Source organism: Dama dama, chromosome 20 (assembly GCF_033118175.1).
Source record: "Dama dama isolate Ldn47 chromosome 20, ASM3311817v1, whole genome shotgun sequence".
In the NCBI taxonomy this organism is placed as follows: domain Eukaryota; kingdom Metazoa; phylum Chordata; class Mammalia; order Artiodactyla; family Cervidae; genus Dama; species Dama dama.
This window is the reverse complement of record NC_083700.1, coordinates 96,281,067-96,301,685: the sequence shown is the minus strand read 5'-3', so window position 1 is coordinate 96,301,685 and position 20,619 is coordinate 96,281,067. Positions and strand designations below refer to the sequence as shown.

General features: G+C 51.3%; 1 protein-coding gene across 2 annotated transcripts; it reads left to right on the top strand.

The window, feature by feature from the left end:
* The first annotated feature begins 457 nt into the window (after positions 1 to 457).
* LOC133041395 (cytochrome P450 4B1) lies at positions 458 to 20,525 on the top strand. Of its 2 annotated transcripts, XM_061121983.1 has the most exons (13): positions 542 to 679; positions 6,219 to 6,868; positions 12,682 to 12,823; positions 13,005 to 13,049; positions 13,621 to 13,748; positions 14,562 to 14,686; positions 14,980 to 15,131; positions 15,286 to 15,392; positions 16,643 to 16,833; positions 18,567 to 18,700; positions 19,484 to 19,548; positions 19,652 to 19,734; positions 20,139 to 20,525. In XM_061121983.1, the coding sequence occupies exons 2-13, from the start codon at positions 6,860 to 6,862 to the stop codon at positions 20,320 to 20,322; spliced, it is 1,365 nt and encodes a 454-aa protein (XP_060977966.1). In that variant the 5' UTR covers positions 542 to 679; positions 6,219 to 6,859; the 3' UTR covers positions 20,323 to 20,525. The 2 variants fall into 2 exon arrangements, with proteins under 2 accessions (XP_060977965.1, XP_060977966.1); XM_061121982.1 differs by lacking the exon at positions 6,219 to 6,868 and having other exon boundaries at positions 458 to 679.
* Positions 20,526 to 20,619: the final 94 nt, after the last annotated feature.

The window sequence follows — 20,619 nt, the reverse complement described above, 5'->3', positions numbered from 1 at the left end:
TCATCTTCAGGAGCAAGGTTCAAGCCCTAGAAGGGAGAGCTTAGGTCAGAGAAAGGCCAACTCCACTCCCAAGATCATAACACAAACTTGTGTGTACAAACATTTCTGACCTTGTTTGGGTTAAATGAGATAGTGTGTGGCAAGTACCTGAAGCATCCAAGGTGGCTTACATGAAAAGGTAGTCGTTATCGTGGCAGTGATCATACCAAGCATTGCCTTCTCTTTGTTCCTCTAAGGAACCCACTGCCTCTTTTCTTTGAAGCCCATTATCTAGTTTTCTTCATTTGAGTTTTGGTAAAAATCAGCCAGGCTGTCTCCTCTGTTGTCTGTGAATTTGGGGACTGTTGTCTCTGCCCTGTGGAGCTCAGCCCAGCCTGGGCTGTCTCTGATTGCAGGGCGTGGCTGGAGTGGGAGCTGGCAGGGTGCCAGGGCTCATAGTATAAGGGAACTTGAGGGCAGTAGGAGGCAGGCAGAAACCTGGGCGACTGCGACTCCAGCCATGGTGCCTGTTTTGCTCTCCCTGAGTCTCTCCCACCTGAGCCTGTGGGCTTTTGGACTGGTCTCGGTCTTAGTCTTCCTTAAGCTCATTCGCCTGCTGCTGCGGAGGCAGATGCTAGCCAGGGCTATGGACAGATTCTCAGGGCCCCCCACCCACTGGCTCTTTGGGCATGCCCTTGAGGTAAGTGACTGGGCAGAGGATAGAGAAAGAAACCAGCCTCCTTCCCATCTGGGAGTCTGGCCTAACCTGCTGGGGGCCATGGAAGGAGATCCTATGCTTGGGCAGAGGAATGGGGTTCTGTGAGTCGTGATTCCAATTCATCTTTCCCACTGGGTCCCCCCCTCACTCTCACTTTCCAAGCTGGCCTCAGGTGGGGTTGGGGAATGGGGGGCAGCATTTAAAAGCTGGAATCCAGAAGGGCCACAGACTCCTCCCCATCATTCTGAGGCCCAAGGTTCAGAGAGAGCTCTGCTAAGGACTCAGGGATAACCTGGGGGAAAAAATTCCCCGGATAGTCTGATCCAACTAGGCAATCTCGTTTAGAGCTTAATCAGTATCCTCTTGTTCTGTACACTGTAAATATTTCCCTTTTGAGGGCAGAAAATAGAAGTGAAGGCGGGGACAAGTGCTCTCCCCTGAGAGACCTCCTGAACCATTTAAAAAGTTGGTGCCCCCAGAGGTGGAGTTCTCCCTGCCATGCCTATGGACTGGGTCAGGGGCTAGGCAACTTTCTTGGTTCAGATTCTGACTCATCCTTCCCAGTTATCTCAGGGCGGTGGGGACACTTAGCACCCCTTGTCAGGAAGAGCTCTTAGTTCCTACCTCCATGAGGATCTACAGTAGAGGTTTCTGAACACGCTGCATTGGAATCAACTGGGAGAAGCAGATTCCTTGGCCCCTGAGCCCTGATGACTCTAACATTTTGGAGCTAGGGGTCTGAGTTAAAAAACGCCCCCAAGTGTTTTGATCTGCAGCCAGGCTTGGAAAAGTAAGTATAGCTGCCAGAAGTTAAGGTTTTGAGGGAGGAATATAGACTTCTACTACGTCCTGAGTAAACTTTTCCCAGAAGGAGTCTAGGGAATTGCCTTTCCTTCATGATTGACACTCAGGATAAGCCTTACCTCCGGGTGGGATCAAGAATGTGATCAGTCGCTCAGTTGTGTCTGATTCTTTGTGACCCTATGGTCTGCAGCCTGCCAGGCTCCTCTGTCCATGGGATTCTGCAGGCAAGAATACTGGAGTGGGTTGCCATGCCCTCCTCCAGGGGACCATTCCAATCCAGGGATCGAACCTGTGTCTCCTGCACTGGCAGGCAGTTTCTTTACTGTTGAATCAGTGGGGAAGCCCAGGTAAGAAGTCTCTACAAATAACTGTCATCTTAGGATGGCCTAGTAACATACCTGCATCCTAGACACACCCAGAAAAGGACAGAAAGGTCTGGAAGATGAATCAGACCCAGGCTCTGCTCTCAAAGAGCTTACTCTCTAGGGAAAAAGCCTTTGCTGCCACCAGGCTCCTAGGGGCTGGGGTGCCTCACCAGTGTTTTGCATCAGCCCCAGGTTTGGTATCTCAGCGCTTGTCCTGTATGGTTGTCATCTTTTCTGTTTGCTTGTTCATCATCCTCACTTGACCATGGAGATCTGGTCTGATTCTTCCCTGTCCCCTCAGGGTACAGCACAAGCCTCCCCAAAGTAGGTATCACTGGATGAACAGACAGTGAGCATAGGAGAGTAGGGCAGGGTATCAACAGAGGAGACAATGATGGAGAAGACAAGTGGAGGGGTCAGGAGTTATCTGAGGGGCTGTATTAAGTACAGGGATGTTTTCTTCATGGGAAGGTTGAGGTATGACCCAAATGTGGGAAAGAGAGGCTTTTAGGGAGACCTTCAATCCCTTTCCTCTCGTGTCTCCTCCTTTTCTCCTTGCCTCCATCAAAGCTGGATTTGCCAACAGCCTGTGGGCTTTCCTTGGACAGAGACCTTGCTCTGTGACCCCCATATCAGTGCTGTCTGCCCTCTTTCCCCCGGATGCTCCTGCCCTCACCTTGAGAATATATTAAGGACCTGGAATACAACTTAGCTTTGGCGTCTTGGCTCTCACACAAGTATCTGAAGGGTCTTGGCGCCAGGAAGGGTGGGCAAGGCCTGGAGGGGTGGTTTCTCTCAGACACAACAAATATTTCCTGGGGAACCATGGCAGGCTCAACACCCCTGCATTCTTCCAGGGCTTGGCACCTCTGCTCTCAGATGAATGGACTTGTCTGCTGATCAGTCCATGACTGATCAGGACATGGTCAGTCTGTACAGAGTAACTGCATGTTTGATTCTCGGGCCTCGTGGTGATGGAAGTAGGAAAGGAAGGAGGAGGACTGGTGGTAAAAGGAAGGGCCCCAGGGGCCGGGAAGAGATGTCCTTCAGGATTCACTTCTCCCCTCTTGGCTGCCAGTTATAGTCTGTCCTCTACTGGTCAGCCCCCTCAATTCTTAGAATGCATCACCTTGAGGCAGGGGGATTCTTTCAGGGTCTACCTCATTCCACTCTGGGGCCCAGAGAGGACCCAGCACATAATAGGTGCTCAGCCATATTGTTGACTGGAAGTTGGGGCCCCCGGGAGGGGCCCAAGGCTCTAATCTGTGTTGGAAGGAGAGAAAGGAGAATGCCAACTCCAAGCCCAGGGCAGGTGATTTCCTGAGACTATAAAAGCCCTTTTCCCTGGTCCTGCTCCTTGCTGGGACGGTTCCCTTGACCATGTGCAGGTTAGTGAAGAGCACTGGCCTGGGGATGTGGCTTGTTTTCACTCAAAAGACATTGGTCATGGGCCTTCACCATGCTTCCTCTCTGTGCTTCCATTTCCTTTTCTCCACATTGAGAAAAGCCTTTTTACCTTGCTGGGTTGGAAGAGGATCGACAGAGATAAAGTATAGGTAGAAGGAAGTGGTAACCCACTCCAGTATTCTTGCCTGGAGAATCCCATGGACAGAGGAGCCTGGTAGGCTACAGTCCATGGGGTCACAAAGAGTTGGACATGACTGAGCGACTTCACTTCACTTCACCCTGCAAACTGCTGGGCAGATAGACATCATGTGTCAGTCATCGTAGGCAGACTCTTGCTGCAAAACACAAGGAAGCACTTGCTTTCTTCATCCTCTTCCTTCCTCTTAAATCAACCCAGTCTTCGGGAGCCAGATAAGATCCTTTTGTTCCCAAGCAGCTAGCATTATCTGACCAATTACTCTGGGTCTGGCCCTATGTTGAGGCCAGAGGAGGAAGGAACAAGACTGGAGCTGGGCCCTAGGGGAACCCGGTCTGCGAGAGAGAGATAACACAGCACAGTGTTCCAGATACTAGGGCCCAGGGAGGGGTTGCTGTGCCGAGACTGAGGAGAATCTGGATGTAGCAGTCCAAGAAAGTGCGGAAGGAAGGGAGGAAGATGATACCTATGATGATACCAAAGGGAGAGGCCACAAAGAGCACTGTGTGTTTAAGAAATTAATTTGTTCAACAAATGTTTGTCTCTCAAAGTCTTATATGTGCCTGCATGGGTAGTTCTGCGCTTCTGGAGGGGTGAGAGAGAGGGCAAAGAGGAGAAAATAAAACTGGAGTGGGGTTGGAGACAGATCACATGGGACCTCATAGGCCAGGTCAAAAGGCTTTATTGTGAGCACAACAGGGAAGCAGGGAGTGGATTAATGCAAGGGAGTGAAGAGCTCAGATTTGTGTGGTAGAAAGATAAACTTTAGCTTCTGGGTAAAGGCTAGATTGGCAGGGAGAGTAGGGTGGAGGCTGGGGCACTGTTGATGGCATGAGCCAGCTGGATGAGGGAAATGAGAGGCAGAACAGGCTGTCTTGATGTTGTGGGCATGGGGGGAGGAGAGGCATTGACGCCTTCACCGTGGCCAGATATGAGATGTAAGGGAGACTCCCTTCATGTACCAGGAGAAGGGGGACATAGGATTGCTCTGGGAGCTTTGTTAGACTGTGGCATCAAGACAGCTGACTCAGCGCAGAATTTGGCAAAGTAACCTAAAGGACCCCTGAGCCACAAGACTGCTATGTAGCCTTGAGGAATCAATTTCTGTGTCTGTCTACGTGTAGAAATGTGGGGATCTGAGACCCAGGAAGCAGGGGTTCAGGGATTGACAGCACCTGTCAGTGTCTGGGTATGGGAATCTTAGGTTCTGGATTTGGAGTGTTTCTTGGCAGGACCTCCCTCCTCCCCACACCAGCCCCCAACCCCAGAACAGCTACATTTGGTTCTCTGAATTCTGGTTAGCTGATTCCAATGTAAAAGTCTCTTCGTGGATCTGCAGGGGAGAGGGGCAGCTTCCACAGGGCGTCTTCCTCAGTATTAATATAAGTCTCAGAGAAAACATCATTCCTTGTTTCTGGTTGGTATCAGCATGGATGGTGTTTCCATCCCTAGGTACGTGAGGAGGGGCAGATTTGGGGGGCAAACATGCTGAGCTTGAGGGGCCTGGAGGATGTTATGCAGAAATATCGAGGGGGTGACTGGTCATATTTCTGGAGCTCAGGAGAAAGGTAAGCTGGGATGAGAGATCCATTTAGGAACCAGTCAGGTAGATGCCAGAGGAGGCAATGGAAGTAGGTGAGAGCCTTTAGGGAGATGGTGCAGCTTGGGAGCAGACTAGAGGCTGGACTTTGGGGAGCCTCAGTTTTTGATTAACAAATGATAGGTGAGGAGCTGCTGAGATGGGGCATCAGGAGAGGTAGGAGGACAACCAGGAGAGAGCTCAAGAGAGATGGGGGAGCTGACCATGTCCCATTGCTGTTGGAGAGGTGGGGGCTGAGGCAGGAGCAAGTGGAAACCCGGGAGGCAGCCCATTTGAGAAATTGGGTTATGAAGGGAGGAGGGCAACAGTTGTTAGCTGGAGGAGGAAGCGGAACCAAAGGAGGCTTTGTTTGGTCAAGGGCGAGAGACTTGACCTTGTTTTAAATGCCAAATGGCAAGGAGCTGGGAGAGGGTGGGATCTGTGTTAGGCAAGAGATGAGGGACTGACGGATGAGGTACCTGAGGGGAGGGTTGAAATCCAAAGGGAGTGACCTTGGACAAGCCCTGGATACCTCCTCTGCTGGAATAGGAAAGTTGGGAGCAGGCAGTGGTTCTTCAGGTCTGACAGCTGACTTTAGGGATCAGAAAAGGGATCTCTTTTCTGAAAGGTTCTACTTTTCTCTGTGAAACAGAGCAAGGCTGCATTACGAGGAGCGAGGAGTAGAGGGGTGGAGAGATAGTTGAGGAAAAAGAATTTTTTGAGGGGCAGATTGTGGCCAATAATATGAGGCTTTCTAGAAGGTATTTCTGTCAACCTCTGCTCAAATGTCACCTAAGAGAGGGCTTCCTCGATCCTCTAATCCCTTGTCTACAATAGCACCCCTTTTCTGCTTTATATTTCTTCCAAGAGTTGCCACTACCTGAAATTGTATGCCTGATATATTTGATTCTTGTTGATTTCCTTTCTCCCTACTTGGCAAGTAAGTTTGGGGAGGGCAGGGCTTTGTCCTGTTCACACTATGTCCCTGGGAACTAGCACCAGGTCCTGGCGTTGAGAGTGGGTGCTCCATGCCCGTTAGTTGAATGTGTGATTGTATCCCTGGGAGACCCAACTCTGGGCAGCAAAGCCACTCAACAGGGTGAGGGCCAATGTTTACACTCCCCTGGACTCCTGGGTGCCTCTTGAATCTCTGCCCTTCTGTCTTCTTAGGTGTTGGATTGCTTCCTGTGCTCCATTTCAACCTGGTTATTCCTGGTGCTGGAGTTTATCTTTGGTGCTGAAGACAGAGACAGGTGTTGGAGGCCAAGCATACGCAGGCTTTGGGACTGAAAAACCTAGACTTGAGAGTTGTGTGCCACTGGGCAAGGCCCACCGTACTTCCCAGCCAATATGTGGTGCTAGAAGAGTCAAGATGACCTGTGTCAACCTCATCCAAAGCTTCCCAAGCTCCTTCTGTTGAGCCAGGGGTTGCTTCCATGTGTTATGCATTCACATACATTCACAGATACATGTGCAGTAGTATACTTTTCTCTGAAAGGGAAGACGGAGGATAAAGTCACTTACTTGTCTCTAGAGTTGGGGGAAACCATTTCTCTGCTCCTTGGAGCATCACGCATAGATCCCTTCCTCCAAGCTCCCCATGGCTCCCTGCTCATTCTCATAGCTGAATCGCCAAAGAGTTTGTGTAAATTGAGTCTTTTTTTTTCTCACTGATTTTCATGGTTTTTTTCAGGGATGCTGCCTCATCTCAATTTTTGCTTCTTGTCAAGCACTCCCAAGCCCTCTGGCTTTGACTACACAGATTTGCTGTCCTTGACACTGCCTGGGGCTCACAAACATGCTGAGTGCTCATGAATCTGGTGTGTGTATGGGGCGGGGCAGGGCACATGGAGTGGGGAAGACTATAGCACCCTAGGGCATCTAGGAGTGTCCTTACTGGAGGAGAGCAGACCCAGGAGGATTTGGCCCCCAACTCCCAAGCGACAGTAGAAGCCTGTTGTAGCCCCAGAGGGCAGACTGCACACTCATGGGGAAGGCCACAAGCTGGCAGCTTTTAGTTTGGTGACTAAGGAGTCTTTTTTAATTTTTATTATATTTAATTTTTAAATCTTTTTCTTTTTTTTTGCCACACTGTGTGGCATGGGGGAGCCTAGATCCCTGGCCATGGATTGAACCCGTGCCCTCTGCACTGGGAGTGGGGAGTCTTAAGCAGTGGACTGCCAGGGAAGTAAGAATTAAGATGATCCAGAGATGGTTGGGACTACATTTTGAAAAGCAGTAAGTTCTTGGTTGCTTGAGATGTTCGAGCTCTGGGGGCAGAAGTTCCCACATGGTGAAGGAGCTGGGCCAGGCAACTCTGGGTTCTGGGAACCGGAGATTAGCATGACCTGCCTCAAGGGAGCCGCGCAGGCTGAGGAAGAGGAAAGCCCATCCCCTCCCCTCCTTAACAATTTGTTTTTCTGAACTGCTACCCCATTTTGTGAACAGATTTGTTTGTTCCCCATGGCAGAGCTGTGGCTGCAGCAGACTGGCTGAGCGGGTTTCTTGTTTCTTGAACACTCACCTTCTGAGATTTGGCTCAACTGACTAACGACTTGGGCAGGCTCATTAAAAAGAGGGGGAGCAGAAAGTGCCTCTGTCAGAATCCCAGTCAGCCTAACTCCTGTGGAATGGTCATCTTTGTCTTTGGAATGTATCATTCCCACCCATAAAGAAGGACTGTGGTGTGGCAATATTGAGATCTCTTTCAGATATACTCCTCAGAGCAAAACTTCCTCCAGTTCTGAGGAGGCAGAGAAGAAAGTGGTGCCCATGCTTGCTCTTCCCATTCTCTCCTGTTTATTCTTGGTGATGTCTAAAATGGCTGCAAATGTGAGGACGAGTGGCGTGTGGCTCTGGAGCCAGGGTCAGTGAATTATCTCCACGACTTGCTCTTTTCCTGCTTCCTTCCTTTTGGAGAAAAACAAGCTGGCCTAGACCTCAGAGTCCTGTAGGCGTCCCAACTTGGGTCATCTGAGGACTGATCTGAGATGTCCAGTTATGTAACCCAGAGAAGCTAGCCAAGCAGCCATGACCCCTTGAGAGAGGATGCCCCAGCCCTTTTGATGGGGCAACCGCTCCACTAGTGGGGCCAGGTACCAAGAGCTATCCCCACTCCTGCCAGGCTCCTGGGGTGATCAAGGGCATGCAGAAGAAATTTGGGTGTGGGGAGGCAAAGCTTGCTCAGGCTGTGTATGTGCTGTGCGTGTGCTATGTGTCAGCATGAGGTCAAATCTTCCGTCCTGGGTGGGGATGCTGCGGGCCAGGGGGATACTCACAGCTAATGAGGAGAAACATGAGGCACAGATGAACCAGATCAGCCAAGGGTTCCTTCCAACCCTGAGATTCTGTGAGTCTGACTTTGTGATTTAAGCCTCTCCTTGTCCCCTGTCAATTGAACTTGAGAGGGATGGAGAGAAAGGACACTCTCATGGTAATCAAAAAGTCAGCAAGGAAAACCCAGGAGCACAGATGGAAAAATAAGAGGGACACGAGAGGAAAGGATTATTTCCAGGGATACCAAACAAGAGGGAAGCAAGAAAGAGGTCAGGGACACCAGAAGGAAGGTCCCCTTTTACTGATCGGCAGAGATTATGTTGCTCACTTGTAACCTTTTGGACATTGTGTTCACAAGGGCAGTGAAATTCTTAAAACGCCCTTGGGTTGAACTCAGAATAATGAGTTCAGAGGCAGAGGGGGAAAGGCTCAGTGGGGAGATTACACAGGACTCTACAGAGGGCCTGGAAGGAGAGGAACCCTAGAAAAACCACAGATGATTGGCTGGAGGCCAAAGTAGCCAAGCTCAGTCCCCCTTTGGGAGAAGCGGCTTGGTCTAGACAAGGATTCCTGGGGCTAAATTTTGAAATGTCCTGTGTTCTTCTTCAAGGTTGTTTCCTGGAAGATACAACATAGATTAATTGAGTGGGTGAGGACTATGAAAAGAAACTTTACAAGGAGGAAAAGCTGGGCCAGTCCTTGCACAGACCTTGTCATGAACGGCACACCCTAGGATTGTGCAGTGTACAGTTTATGTAGCTGAACACAGCAACCCAACCCTGACAGGTTTCAGTATGGGGAAGAGAACGTGGGGCTCTAACCCGAGTCAGAGTACTACTAACCTACAAGCAAAGTGCAAGTCAGTTCACACCTCTGAGCCTCAGTTTTCTCATCTGTAAGATGGGAATAATTGCTCTGTATTAGGTACCTGAAGTGATCTATGAATTCACTCCTGTAGCACCTGACTTATGGGAGATACACAATAATATCTGTCCCCTCCCATCCCCTATTTCGTGAGAAAGAATGTGGAAATGAACAGTGAATCTGGACTTTAGCCAGGGTCGGCAGGCTAGGGTCATCTGGGAAAACAAAAAAAAAATCTGCAGTACTGTTTACCACACAGGAAGTGCTAATGGTGGCCTTTCTTCTTTGACTCCCCAGATTGAGTGAGACTTGGATTGGTTCTTCATGAGATGGCCTATCTCTGGCCAATGTTTAGACTAGCCAGATGCTTTGTGTGCTTTCTCCCTCCTTTCTGGTCTTCTTTGTCAGCTCCTTTTTCATTCTGTTCATCCAGCACACTGTTTATCAAGTATACTCTGTATCCGGAGCCCCCTGCTGAGCTCCATAGTGACCCAGGGATGCCCCACATATGATCTGTGCTCTTGCAAAACTCACGGCCCACGGGTGGGGTCAGGTCAGGGGTCCTGGGTGTGAATCACAGGTCTACTGAGAACCAGCTGCGTGACTAAGCTTCTCATAGTTGACTTGTTCTCAACTCTGAAGTAGGGATTATGAAGGTGCCTACCTTATAGAATTTCCTGAGAGTTAAATAAAAGAATTTGCATGCAGCATTAGCTCAGTATCTGAACACATCAAATACTCAGTGAATACCAAATGTTAGTTTTATTAAATTTTTTGGGTCTTAGATAAAAAGCAAGGCAGAATACAGGTAAGGCCCTAGTAGGGCTGGAGAGGTCCAGAGGAGGCAGAGATGTCAGCTGGTGGAAGGTTAGAGAGATCCCTGGAGAGGTCCTTCAGGCTGGATGCCAAGGTACAGACAGAACATCAATGGGCTTTCTTGGGTAGAGGGTGTACAAAGAGCGAGGAATGGTATATAACAAATGCTCAGAGATGATGCCACACCCCAAGAGGTCAACTTAGTTTCAAGCACTCAGACTCACAAGGCTACCAGAGGCACAGTTAGCATCCATCTCCTCCAAGGATATGGGCAGCCAGCCAGCAAGGCGACATCAGGCATTCCTCACAACCTCCTCATAGCCATCAGCCACTGTCTGCTCCTCAGGGGCCAGCCAAAGGCAGGGAGACAAGCTCCCCATCCTGGATGTGGGTCAAGCTTGTTTTCGAATCTCCAAGTCCCACTGAATCCCTGTGTCCACTAGCAGTCCCAAGTGTCCTGCAAGGTCATGCACATTACCAGAGTCACCACACTCAGAGAAGCCCAAAGCATGGTGCTCTCATCAGGTGTTCATGGTTCTTCCAAGTCCAGATGTTATTTACCTCCCAGGGTTCATTTGGCCATAGCTATGTTGCCTAGCAACACAGTTGATGTTCTACAGTTGTCAAGTTTCCAGGGGAATGGGTTGGAGAGTGTAACTCAAGGGTCAGTTTACCTTGTAACATGAGACAAAGTTTGGTGAATGCTTTACCCACAGTTGGAAGTACCTCAGGGCATGATCAGACCATACTCTTTAGTGCAATTTAGGGGCATTGAGGAGGAGGATGTGTGCAGGCGATGCAGGGATGAGGCTTGGAGGAAGATATTGGGAATGGGAGGGAAGGTTTGAAGGAGAGGAAACTTCTGGTCAGTCAAGGGCTTCCCTTGCCCAGGATCCACATGACCTCAACTAATGACATGCCTGCCTGTGTGTTCATTAATGCCACAGTGACTTGCCCAAGTTCACAAATCTGAAAAATAGGGGAAATCAATATTCAAACCCAGGTCTGTCAGGCTCCAAAGATTGCTGTGAGTTCTTGGGAAGCAACCTCAGATCTCTGTACTTAGGCTCCTCTTACTTCCCTGGTGGCTCAGATGGTAAAGCGTCTGCCTACAATGCGGGAGACCTGGGTTCAATCCCTAGGTCAGGAAGATCCCCTGGAGAAGAAAATGGCAACCCACTCCAGTATTCTTGCCTGGAAAATCCCTTGGACAGAGTAGCCTGGTGGGATATGGTCCATGGGATCACAAAGAGTTGGACACGACTGAAAAACTTCACTTTTCCCTGAAATGGGAAGAATGGTTTTGAGGATGTGATGAGTCAAGCTATAAGGTGCTTAGAAGAAGGCCTGGCACACAGCAGGTGCTTAATGAAGATTAGTTGTTACTATACTGTCTCCCAAACTATGGCGCTAACCCATGGGCAGGCCACTGGAGAGTTTAAAGTGTACTTCTAAAAGGCTCCTTCAAAATAGGGTAAAATGGATAAATACATAATGGTATACCCCTGAAGTGGAATACTAGGCAGTTGTTGGAAACACTGTGAAAAAAGTGAAGTCACTCAGTCCTGTGCGACTCTTTGCGACCCCATAGACCGATGCCTATCACGCTCCTCCATCCATGGGATTTTACAGGCAAAAGTACTGGAGTGGGTTGCCATTTCCTTCTCCAGAGGATCTTTCCAACCCAGGGATCGAACCCGGGTGTCCCTCATTGTAGGCAGATGCTTTACCGTCTGAGCCATCAAATATCTTAAATAAAAAAGGCATATCTTGGAAGGGTATTTATCATATACCGCACTCACATAAGGCAGCTCTGGGTGAGTAGATGTGGTCAGAAAAACCTCCAAAGTTGGTCTCTCCCGCCTCGTCTCCGGCCACTGCCCCATCTAGTGGCAGCTCCTGGGACACACCACACTTTTTCCTACTCTAGACACTGCTTGCTGCTCCCTCTGCCTCAGAGTGCTCTCCCTTACTCTTCACACGGTCAGCTCCAGTATCGTCCTTCAGTGTGACCTTGAATGTCCTCTCCAACAAGAGTCCCTCCTGGGTTCCTCTATCTCAGCAGGGTCTCCCTGTTAAGTCTCTCTTCCAGCACTGCGCTTATTTCCTTGTTAGTACTTACTACTGTCTGCAGTCATTTTACTTTGTTGTTGACTTGTTTGTTATCACTCTTCCCCCCCTAGAGTGAATGGGAAGGACTATGTTTATCTCATTCCCCTGAGACATCTAGTCAGTGCTCTGCACATAGTATGTCCGCAATTAAAAAAAAAAAAGTGCCCCATGATTTAGGGGTGGAATCGAGGTGATTTTGAGGTATATCGAACAACAAGATGGAATTCTCTTTCTAATGAAAACTTTGATGCTGAAAGAAACCTCTTTTTGGCTGCAGTGGAGATAGGTTGGTGGCAGGTACCAGATGGAAGTAAGCTGACCAGTTTGGAGTTACTGTGTTTACCCAGGGGCAATAAAGCATGGCTTGAACTTAGAGCAGTGGCTCTGGGGCTGGAGAGAGGACTGAGCCCAGAGATGTGTAGGACTGTGACTGGCTGGGAGGGAAGGACTGCAGGAGGAGGGAGGGGTGCTCCCTGCACCTTCCCAGGCAGCCTCCTCTCTTCCCTGCTGGCCTGGCTGGTGATGCTGGGTTCCTGAGTGGCCTGGCCTTCTGTTGCTATTTCAGATCCAGCAGACCGGGAGTTTGGACAAGGTGGTGTCCTGGACTCACCAGTTCCCTTACGCCCACCAACTCTGGCTTGGACAATTTCTTGGCTTCCTGAACATCTATGATCCTGACTATGCCAAAGCTGTGTACAGTCGAGGAGGTGAGGACTCCTGGGAGAATCTGGAGCTTCCTGAGAGCAGAGGGCTCAGGATGCCATGTGGGGAGGGGTCCTGGGCCTGCACCCTAAGTCTGGGCAGGTGAGGTCCCTACCCTATAAATCACCAAACATCCTCCAGGAATCCCCCAGTCCCCATTTGACCAAGCTTCTCTTTCTGTTATAGACCCTAAGGCCCCAGATGTGTATGACTTCTTCCTCCAGTGGATTGGTGAGTAGGCACTTGCCCTCCCTGTCCTTGGTGCTGGGTGACCAGGAGCCTTCCCTGCCTGATCCCTCCTTGCCCATTGTCCACTCTTATGGTTACTCCATCCACCAGACCACCTGGCCCCACGTTGCCACCCTAAGCTCAGCTTCTCAGTAGGAAATAGCGGAGGAGGCAGGAGAACTCCGGGCTGCCTGAGAGGTGGAGCTCAGGCAACTTGTCCTGCCAGGGTGTCCTCTTTCCTGGGCAGGCAGGGCAAAGGCTCTGGGCAATGTTTTAGTGTGAGGAACACCTTCCTGGAGGAGGTGGCACTACAGGTGATTGGAGGAGATTTTACTGGTGGTGCTGGCTGGGGCAAGGGCCCGTGGAAAGGAGCGTGGAAAGACAGGACCCAGGTTGATGTCACCAGAGGTTGTGAGGTTGGGTGACTGAAAGGCAGACCTGGGTTTGGATGCCAGGCTGATCAGGAGGATGGGAGTAGGGTTAGGCGGGGTGGCATGTGCTTGATCCCAGGTTGCCAGGGGTGGGGCAGGATTGTGTGAACTGACCAGCTGTCCCTCTCCCATGCCTTCCCCAGGGAAAGGCTTGCTGGTTCTCCAAGGGCCTAAGTGGTTCCAGCATCGCAAGCTGCTCACACCTGGCTTCCACTATGATGTGCTGAAGCCCTACGTGGCCGTGTTCGCCGAGTCCGCACATGTCATGCTGGTGAGCTCCCTGTGCCAGGATCCTGGAGGCTGTGCTGCAGGGCCAGCCCCCCGCCCCCAGTTTCTCCTGGGAGAGGGCAGTGAGGAGAACTGCTGAGGCCCGAGGCCCTGTTCTGCCTGCAGCAGCAGTGTGAGCCTTGCTCTGCCTGATACCTACTGCCGGCTGTGTGCTGACAATGTGCTGACGCCCCAAGCCGCCCGACAGCCCCAGCTTTTGTCTCCACCGGGAGACCAGCACTCCCTCTTCCCACATCAAAGGGCCTCTGCGAGACCCCAAGAAAGCTCCTACTGTAGCAGACTGGAGGGCTGCCTGTATTTGAGAATATTAGGAAGACCTTTCATATCTCCTCATCCTCGGTGTCTCCTCATCCTCGGCCTAATAATGTCAAAAGTAACTCTGAAATGGATGTTGGGGGTCAGGGGTCAGGAGTTAGGCTCAGAGCCTCACAGCTGGATAATCCGCTAGATTACCTGGGCTAGCCTTTCTGCTTGCAAGAGACTACACCCTTCCCGACCCCCCAGCATCACTGCAGGCCTGACGCACACAGACTGTGCTGGGGAGCTTACCACCTCTTGGCCCTCCTCTTCCCTCACACACAGCTGCCCTGGCTGTGTGTGCTGGGTGAGGCTGCCTGTGGGTTCTGCCCTCTGAGCCTGAACCACCCCCAACTCCCCACCCATAAGAGCAGGATGGAAGCCAAGCCAGGGACACGGAGCGTGTGTGGGGAGGACAGTGGTGGGTCCTGCGGGCAAGGTGGGACACCCAGCCTGGCGGGCTCCCTCCCCCACATCACCTTCCATCTCTGGGCTCTAGGACAAATGGGAGAAAAAGGCTCGTGAGCAAAAGAGCTTTGACATCTTCTGTGATGTGGGCCACATGGCACTGGACTCGCTCATGAAATGCACCTTTGGCAAAGGAACCAGCGGCCTGAACGACAGGTCAGCGGGCCCTGGGGGCTGACCACGGTCTCTACCCGGGTCGGCTCAAAGGGTGTATGAGGTGACAGGACTCCTGGGCCCTGGTCTGAGAGGAGAGGGGGTCCTGCTCTAGGGAGCCCCAGCTCAGGTGGAGCTGGGCCTTTCCCATGGCTTTCATGGGAGGCTTGATGGGGCTTCATGGGAGGTGGGGAGAGGACGGGCAGAGAGTGCAGTGCTTGGAACTGGATTCCACTCCCTCGGGGGCTCTGCTGCGGGTCAGGGTCTCAGCATCTCTCCCTCCCTCCACTGTGCAGGGACAGTAGCTACTACCTGGCGGTCAGTGAACTCACACTGCTGATGCAGCAGCGCATCGATTCCTTCCAGTACCACAATGACTTCATCTACTTTCTCACCCCGCATGGCCGCCGCTTCCTGCGGGCCTGCCAGGTGGCCCATGACCACGCAGGTGGGCCTTTCCTGCACCGCCCTCCCACAGGAGGCCTAGGTCCTGGTCTAGCTCCTCCCGGCCCCTGGGGGACCCCTCCCATTGCAAGACCTCTGTTCCCCTCTTGGGCAGAGGGTGGGTCCCCAGGCAGTGACACCCTGTCCTCCCGGCCCAGACCAGGTCATCAGGGAACGGAAAGCAGCTCTCCAGAACGAGAAAGAGCGGGAGAAGATACAGAGCAAGAGGCACCTAGACTTCCTGGACATTCTCTTGGGGGCCCGGGTGAGTGTGCAGTCACCCACCCTTGCCTAAGAAAGACCCTGACACGGGTCTTCAGGCTGTCCTCCTGGGACAGGGCTCCCTGGACAGCAGCAGGGGCTGTTAAGCATCTTTCCTCTCTTTCCCCAGCAAATATGACCTGTTTCTTGTCCTGTGGTGCTGGGCTGTGCTCTGTCACTCAGCCATGTCCAACTCTTTGCAACCCCGTGGACTGTAGCCTGCCAGGCTCCTCTGTCCATGGGGGGTTCTCCAGGCAACAATACTAGAGTGGGTTGCCATGCCCTCCTCCAGGGGATCTTCCCAACCCAGGGCTTGGACCCAGATCTCCAGCATTGCAGGTGGATTCTTTATTGTCTGAGCCACCAGGGAAGCCCAAGAATACTGGAGTGGGTAGCCTATCCTTTCTCCAGGGGATCTTCCTGACCCAGGAATCAAACTGGAGTCTCCTGCATTGCAGGCAGATTCTTTACCAACTGAGCTACCTGGGAAGCCCTTGTCCCATGGTATATATCAGCAAAGGCTCAGAGGTGGGAAGGTGACTGGTGTAGTGCTGGGGAGAGATTTAGTGGCAGGGAGACTGGGTCTACATGAAACAGAAGACCAATTCCAGCCTTCAAAGACTGTGAAGAATCTTAGCAACCTAGAACCTTAGACTTTATACATTACTCATTCATTCATTCCAGGTGGTCATGGCAACCCATTACAGTACCCTTGCCTGGAGAATCTCATGGACAGAGGAGCCTGGGTGGGGCTAGAGTCCATAGGGTCACACAGAGTCGGACATGACTGAAGTGACTGAGCACCTGCAGCAGCATTTATTCAGTTGGTCCTTTCACTCCACAAGCTCACTGAGCCCTACTCTGCATTAGTTCTCATGCTAGGGATGCAGACGCTGAGAAAGCCCTAGCCCTGGCCTCCTGACTCTCACAGGTGGCAGGGACAGGAGGTAGATGTTGACAAAGACCTCTTCCTCCTCCAGAAGGCACTGTGCGTGTCAGGTGAGCCAAATTGAGAGGACTGGGTAAGGTCACAAGTCATTTGGCCAGAGGGATCAAAGAAGGCTTCCTGGAGTAGGAGTCATCCAAGCTGGCCTTGGGAGAACAGATAGGAATCAAGAGGATGGTCCGAACCCCTAGTCTGAAAAAGAATTTCCTTCCCTCTCCCAGACCTTCATTTGACAGCTACTCTTGTAAGGCCTTGTTGGAACCTACCTCACATGCCTTGGGCTGTCCCATTGTGCTTTCCTGACTCAGGATGAAGAAGACATCAAGCTGTCAGATGAAGACCTCCGGGCCGAGGTGAATACATTCATGTTCGCAGGCCATGACACCACCACCAGTGCCATCTCATGGGTTCTCTACTGCATGTCCCTGTATCCCGAGCACCAGCGTCGTTGTCGGGAAGAGATTCAAGAGATTCTTGGGGACCGGGACTCCTTGAAGTGGTGAGTGAGGCTGTGGGTGAGCCCAGTCTGTCTGAGGGAAGAGCTGCACCTACAGGGCCATCCTGGAAACCAGGCGAGGGCAGTTAGCCCTTGTCATTTTCCCCTCCAGACTGTGGATTTTGGGGGGAAGCTGTGCGTGGACACAGCCCCGAGCCCTTTCTCTCACCTCAGACCATTTTCAGATGTGTCTTGTAAAGGTGGTCAAGAGGCTGACTTTTAGGTTGGCTCCTTCTGGTGGCAGAACCTGGCTACTCTTCTGGGTTCCTAGATAGATCAGGGAGCACTGGAAAGGATTTGAAAACTGAGGATGAACAGAGCTGGGGTAGCAGGAAGAGCTGATTCCCTCCCACCTGCTTTTGGATGGCCATGTGCAGCCTCTAGACTCCTCTGATGAAGAAGAAAAGGCTGTTGCCCAAACTTCATCACTTAGAAACTTACAACTATTTTGTTTCTTCGTTCAAGCTTGAGCTCACTATCATGACACTGATTGATGCTGACCTCTCTCTGGAGAATGATCTTTGGCAATTTTGACTGGCCCCCCTCCTGCCTGTGCCCTCTGCCCCGCCTCTGCCTGCCTCTTCCCCTTGGGCTTTCGAGTCCTGTGTTACCTGCAGCCCAGGGATAGGACACAGCAGGGGCCACAGAAAATGCTCAGTCGAGGGGAGAAACTTTAGACTCACTGAGGGAGACTGACTTAGAATTCCAGGATCTGGGATTTGAAGGATGTGGTTTTACTGGTCAGAGGTTGGAAGCATCCTAGGGTGTCCAGCCAAGTGCTAGATGCTGTTAGGAGTGTGGGGGTTGAGGGTGAGTGGCCAATACTGCCCTGGGGGAGTTTTTAGAAGGACAAACTTGCAGAATCAAAAAGCTAGAGAAAACCACAGAGTGGGGTAAGATTGAGCAGCCCCATGTTCAGAACAGAGGAGTCAAAAGTGGTGGGCCCAAGTTGGCTTTCTAAAGAGATGTGTGAAGCTCAGAAAGGCCAAGGGCGAGAGCTGGGTGCTCGGGGTGCTCTGGGTTGGGGAACAGTGTGAACACAGCCTGAAGGGAGGGAGTTGAAACATTTATTTAATTTTCATTTTATTCCATCTCAATCTTGAAGCAACTTAAAGGACACATTCAATTAAATGTAGAACACAAATGAAAAATGAGGACTGGGGGAATAAATCCTAGAATTTGGGGCTCCGTAGTAAGCTGTTGCACAGTCATTATAGCTGGAGCACATTTGAGGTCTGAACTTCCTAGTGGCAAGATAGAAATATCTATCCATCTGTCTATCTATCTATCCATCTATTTATATGTAGTTACTCACCCCCTCTAAGCTCGTTATTATTTGGCATTTATTACTTCATTCAGCCAATGTATGTCAGCCCCTACCCCTTTCCATTCCAGCTCCATGGGGAATGAAGCAGAACCTAAAGAACTGTCCCTTGTGGGGTTTCTGCGGGACACTGAAAGAGTGACCTTGCCTTTGATGGCCAGGTGCACATACACCCCTAGGATCCTGTGCTTTCCCTTCCTAGCAGGAAAGATGAGGGAGGGATGGAGAAAAGTGGAGCCAGGCCCCTGCACCTGAGCGTCCACTCTACCTCTGGCCTGGACACTTGGAGCGCTTGTGTCCCTCTGACTCCCTGATGTGTGATGGCGGTGAAGTGGGGATTCTGGCTGGGCCTGCCTTCCCGCAGGACTGTGCTGCTCCCCAGTCCACAAAGACCTGCTTGTGTTGCTGCCAGGGACGATCTGGCGGAGATGACCTACCTGACCATGTGCATCAAGGAGAGCTTCCGCCTGTACCCGCCTGTGCCCCAGGTGTACCGCCAGCTCAGCAAGCCTGTCGACTTTGTGGATGGTCGCTCTCTGCCTGCAGGTGGGATGGGGCAGATTTCGGGGTGGAGCCAGAGTCCCTGTGGGTGCTCTCTCTACCCATGTACCAGAGGGGAGGAGACCAGGCTTTGTGCTCGGCCAGCATCAAAGTCCTAGCTCCACAATGTGTGGGTAAATCCACCAACCTCTCCACCTCTGCTCTGTCTCCTATGAACTGGGGGTGAGAAGGGTCCCTGCCGTACAGGGCTGTTGTCAGGATTAAAGAGACAAAATTCATCAGGGCTGTCATGTACCACCAAGCAGATTGTGCCCTGAACAGCTTCAGGAGGTGTCATTCACTTAGACTATAATGCTGGGCAAAGTACAAGCTGTACAACCGTGTGTGGTAGCTTTGTAAGGAGTGTTTGACTCTGGATCTGAGTCAATAATAATAAGCACCCAATGAATGGTAGTTGTTACTGCTGATGGCATAATATTATGAATAACTACTTCCCTTGAGAGTCAGTTAATGGAAAGGAGAAAGTGGGTAATAATCCTTGCCTGTCCTTCCTCGTGGTGGGGTGGGTTCAGTCCTCTTTTCCTTCTCTGTTCTACAAATGTCTGTGTCAGGTCCTACACCTGGTGCTGGGGCTATAGGAAGTAGGTGTGCTGTTGATCAACACACTTTGATGTGTTGAGGATGGTTATGAACTTTCTGTCACTGGCAGTGCTAAGGGAGGGACTGGTGCTTAGTTAGGGGCACCAGTTAGGGGATTCTGACCCTGTGAGGAGGTGGGCTTGGCTGTCCCAGGACTGTCTGGTCACCAGGCTTCTGCTCTGCCCACAGGCAGCCTGATTTCTCTGCACATCTATGCCCTTCATAGGAATAATACAGTGTGGCCTGACCCTGAGGTATGCCATCCCTGGGCTTGGGGTTCGGGTGGGGGGGTGTGCTTCTGTGGGGTCAGCCTGCCCTGGGACTTGGCAGATATTCAAGCAAGCCTGGTCCCCTCAGGTCTTCGACCCCTTGCGCTTTTCTCCTGAGAATGTGGCTGAACGCCACAGCTTTGCCTTCATCCCCTTCTCTGCTGGGCCCAGGTAAGGAGAGCCCAATGTCCCTGTCCAGAGGTGAGGATGGAGGATGTCATGGAACATCCTTTGGGGGAACTCTGGGATGAGGAGGGCCATGCTGGGTGTGTGGTGACCCTGATGTGAGGGAAGTTTAAGGGACCCTCTTCCTGTCATTAGCATACTCTTGTCTTTGGCAGGTGGGGTGGGTGAGTCATTCCAAGAGAGACCCCTAAGTCACAACCCACAGTGTGAACCTGCCTAGTCTGGGACCCTCACTATGCCCCCAAGATCTGCTTCTGAAGCCCAGGCCAATCAGTCGATCAGCCAATGATTCATCCATAGTGACTGATTTCTGTTGGACACTTAGAGCGCTAGTTTTCATCACTCTGGACATCTCATAGCCTGATGTCATTTTGTGCTGCTCATTGCAGGAACTGTATTGGCCAGCAGTTTGCTATGAACGAGGTAAAGGTGGTCATAGCCCTCTGCTTGCTCCGTTTTGAGTTTGCCCCGGATCTCTCGAGGCCACCCATCCAGATGCCCCAACTGGTCCTACGCTCCAAGAATGGCATCCACCTCCACCTGAAGCCTCTGAGCCCGGGCTCTGAGAAGTAGCTCTGCTGAGATGAGGACCCCAGAGAGCCCAATCTGTGGCCTCTTCCTGGACTCTGCTCTCTCCAAGCTGGTTGTAGAGTAGTTGTGTTCCCCTCTCTGCTGTAGGCTTGTGGACTAGAAGCAGAATAGGCATCTGATAGATAATCACCTCAAAGGCAATGCCATGTAAACATGTATGTCTATAAATGCTTACTGCACATGTGTTCCAGAGCTCACTCATTCATTTAACAAACATGCTGAATACCTACTTGCTTCTAGATTCTTTATTGATCTCCCAAAATTGTCCATCTTTCTAAA

Coding starts and splice junctions, on each gene's coding strand:
- LOC133041395 (XM_061121982.1), top strand. CDS start 500: ATGGTGCCTGTTTTGCTCTCCCTGAGTCTCTCCCACCTGAGCCTGTGG. Junction 15,132..15,285: donor GGTGGCCCATGACCACGCAG/GTGGGCCTTTCC, acceptor CTCCCGGCCCAG/ACCAGGTCATCAGGGAACGG. Junction 15,393..16,642: donor ACATTCTCTTGGGGGCCCGG/GTGAGTGTGCAG, acceptor TTCCTGACTCAG/GATGAAGAAGACATCAAGCT.